The 4,177-nt window shown below is 35.6% G+C and overlaps 1 protein-coding gene across 1 annotated transcript; it reads right to left on the reverse strand.

The window, feature by feature from the left end:
* Positions 1 to 2,835: 2,835 nt before the first annotated feature.
* LOC116126823 lies at positions 2,836 to 3,951 on the reverse strand. The gene has a single exon (XM_031412495.1). It carries the CDS (start codon positions 3,949 to 3,951, stop codon positions 2,836 to 2,838), a length of 1,116 nt encoding a protein of 371 aa, XP_031268355.1.
* Positions 3,952 to 4,177: the final 226 nt, after the last annotated feature.

Genomic DNA, 4,177 nt, shown 5'->3' on the forward strand with positions numbered 1-4,177 from the left:
AAAAACCTTCACAAATCTTATAAAATAACCCTCCTTAGTCTCACCTAAACTTCAAAAAGACTCCACATTTCACTCGAATATCGAACTAAATCCAGCTGTAGCACAGTAAAGCTCAAGCTTTACTGCGCTTATTACCTCTAAACTGAGTAAAGTTTATGTTTTATTAAGAATTGAGCTTGCTTGTTGACCAAGTGGCTTTAAATTTGCACGAATCTCGTGAAAAAAGAAAAAAAAGCTTGGAGAAGTTCAAGTTGTAAATTTAAATATTAAAACCAACTTTGTTTTTAAATGAGAATATTGAAGCGTTGACTGTTTGAGAAATGCGCTGAGTTTTTTTTTCTGAAGCTGGCTCAGTTGGGCCGGCGGCAAGGGCGAAACTGTGTCATTTTCGACCGTTGAAAGATGGTTTTTCTTCATTTTCCTGAAATTATATAGAAAATTAATGGGCGCTGTGGCACTTCTTGTTTCACAATATTCACGACATACGACATGCCGATTTAACAAAAGCCTATCATGTTTTGAGTTCAAAGGCATAGACGAAAGAAAAAATTGAAAAAAATTTAAGATTTGGCGTAATTTATTTTCCCACCCAAAGACTTTGAGAAAAACAATTGCCCACCCATCGTTAAGATACGTTTATTAACTTTAATTGAAGAATGATAGGATGGTAAATTCACTAGAAGCTTTAAAATCAACTATTTAAAAATTTCTTTCCCGGTTCGTGGAACGTGTAACAAAGTTTCCCAAGGATAAAATTCTTTTTGCTTCTCTAAATCCAAACCCTACTCTATCATGAATTTATTTAAATCCATTTTTTCCGATGATACTAATTCAATGACCTCCAACCAAAACCCGACTTTTAATCCTCCAACACGAAATTTCTACCAGATGAACAAAACCCAAATCCCAACACTCCTCCAAACTCCAGCCTAGCAATCTACAGGAGTTCGGGACAAGTCTAAGAAAGGAACTTGAGGTGTCTCAAGGATCCACTAAGGGTAGTCGGTATCGACATTGACGAGTTTGGAAACAGTATTTTGAAAAGGACCACCTAGATCATCTCTCACATTAAGGATGTTATCCAAGTGATTGATCACGAATCCCATTCATTCGATAATAATACTAATCAGAATAATAATGATGGTAATACAAACCGTATAGTCATTTTGATGCTCAGGTTCATGCGATTTAAGGAGATGTAAATAGGTATTGTGAGGAAGTTGATGATTTGGATCACTATAATAAGTGGGAATCTAGGATTGTTTTGGATACGATGAATGAGGAAATTGAGAGCATGTTTGAACAAAATGGTGCTTGGTTGGGATGAGATTGAGGAACTTAGCAGCATTGATGAGACAAAAGCGACTCATGCTGGGAGCCCAAACAGAACTGACTTGAGGAAGCGACTGCAGGTTGCAAAAGAAGAGGAAGACTTGAGTTCGGATATTGAAGATGAGGACGATCCAGTTAAAGCACGATACACCATGAATCTTAACTTCTTAAATTATTAGAATTGACTGCACTATGCTCCTTTTTACCTCCATATTAGGAAGAGGAAGAATTGAGTTGGAATATTGAGGACGAGGACAAGAGAGAAATTTTAAAGTTTTTGATTTTTCCGCTTCCACTAAATTTACAATCCTGTCTTTCTTTAGTTGAAGTTAATAGATGGATCATATCAATGGGTGGAAAATTGTTTTTTTCCAAAGTTTTTGGGTGAGAAAAGGTTTTACACCAAACCTTGGGTGGAAAATTATAATTATGTCTAAAAAAACTATTGTAATTTTATTGTTAATCTTTCTCAAGAGTTCATTAATGGAAAAGTTTGGCCCTTCAGTGTGTACCCTTTGTCATCCAGCGTTGTAACATGTCCAAATGTTTAAGTTATTCACCTAAAAGTGGTACGTGAGTTGAATTCAGAATATTGTGATATAATATAGTCCACAGGCAATGCTGGGCAATGCTAGAGGTATAAAGAATTTTACAAAGATTTCTTGTACAAATTGATGTAGTAAGAGATGAATGGAAGAGTGAATATGATGAGTTTGACTTTTTATATTCACTATTCCATTTATTTTTTACCACATCACTTTATACAAGAAATCTTTATAAATTTTTTTGTACCTCTAACAATATTGTATTGTCCACATATGGTGTGGTGTTATTTAAATGAAGATTGCAAAAGTTTTATATTGAAATCCAAACCAAGTGATCGATCAAGGAAATGTAATGTTCAGTTATACTCTATTAAAACAAATTAAAAAACTAGAACACAACATGTGTCTCTGAAGCACTTTTCAGAGGACATCAGCACACAAGACAGACTAAAATTCACTCCAAAATATAGTTCTAATTAAGCAAAACACTACCACAAGCAATTTAACTTCACCAGTGCATACCTGAAATGCACCTCCAGTGCAATGGAGATTGATAGAATATTGCAATTACAATATTATACAGGAGCACACGTCAACCAAACAAAGAAGTTGCACAAGCCAAACCACATAATTCTTCATCTACTAGTCATGTAACAAATTAGCTTAAAAGTTTACCACATTCTAAATATGAACTAAAGTATACAATCAAATGCAAATTGGAAAGCGATGAAAACAGTGTTGCTCTGCAGAACTAACTGAAATAATTCAACATTGTTCAATAAACTAAAACGCTGAAATTAATAATCACCAATTAGAGATTATACAATCGTTTTAGGTTTTGGAAAGTTGACATGCTACAGTTTGCAGGAAGAAACACAAATATTCATTTCCAGAGCCTGAAAGCCTTCCTTCCTTTGATAGATATTCATCAATTCAGGAACCTTGTCCAATTATTTTGTCACAAACCTATCCAAAATACCTTCTCAACAGGTTTTACACATGCACATAGGCTCAAAATTTTCTTCACCAATCCCTTCGATTGCAGAACTTTAATTACCAAACACCTTGGAATTACCCTCTGTTCTAAACTCATAAGGAAAACGTTTGGAAACAAGGCCATATATGTGGACTGCCAACCCGTCTTGTTCACAAGAAAATCCATTCCATTCATTATTTTGCTTTCAGAGGCATTCATACAAATGGGGCATTTTTTGAACACCAACTTAATGTCCTCATTAGACCACCCCCACCCCTTGAAAAGGTCAAATTTTTGTTCCAAAGTTGATTCAGTCATTGAGACAAACACCTTCATTGCATGGATGAACCCACATTTCCGAGGATCAAAACCCATTTCAATAACCTTCTTGACATTTTTGTCGAACTTCTCACGTTTTTGGAGGACTATAGGCGCATAACATGTTAAAATAAGTGCAAAAAACGACTCCGACATTCCAAGTTCTTTCAGGACTGCAAGTTTTGGAGACACATTCTTTGCCAAATCAAATGTAAAGAGCCATGAATCGTTTCTAAACGATTTAATAATATTAGCATCAGAGAGTGTCACACTTTTGAGGAATTTAAAGTTAGGAATGAGTAGGTTCTCCAAACTGTGACCCAATATAGCAGGAGTTAAAGAGCAAACACTCGCAAGCTCAGCAGCTGTGATCCCCAAAGATTTGAAAAACTCAAATTTAGGCAAAATTGACCTCTCAGGATTGGCTAAAAGTAAAATAGGGCGCATTCTAACAATTTTGGTTATATGGACAGTCGTAAATCCACTGTTTCTTAGAACTTTCAGGACCGAATCTGGTTTTTCAGCAGATTGAAGCTTGATTCTTTTGGAGACAGATTCTGCTATTTCTGGGGACAACCCACATGAGTTTATGAGGTATGACACAGTAAATAAGTAATCCTTTCTAACTTGTTCGATTTTGGTGGAGAATGATCTAATGATAGTGGGCAACAAACTCAAACACAAATCCAGAGGATTAGTGCCTAAATTTTGCACGACACACCTGCAAATATTAGGTAAAACTTGCGCATTTACAAGCCTTCTATACAGATAACCACACATTGTAATCGGTGAAAAGTATTAACTCACCAGCTTGTAGAGGAGAAAAAGAAGACACTTCCGCTAACTGATGTTAGGAGCAAATGAACATGAAAAATTCGTGCTATTTGTAGATGCATCTGGGAATGGTGGGTATGACATGATTCTTCCTTTAGAATCAGGAATTTACGCAGAAGTACTTCTCAGTGGCAATTAAACAAACAACTCCAATTTGGAACCAGTTGAAATT

The sequence above is a fragment of the Pistacia vera genome, unplaced genomic scaffold (assembly GCF_008641045.1).
Source record: "Pistacia vera cultivar Batoury unplaced genomic scaffold, PisVer_v2 Contig184, whole genome shotgun sequence".
Lineage (NCBI taxonomy): Eukaryota > Viridiplantae > Streptophyta > Magnoliopsida > Sapindales > Anacardiaceae > Pistacia > Pistacia vera.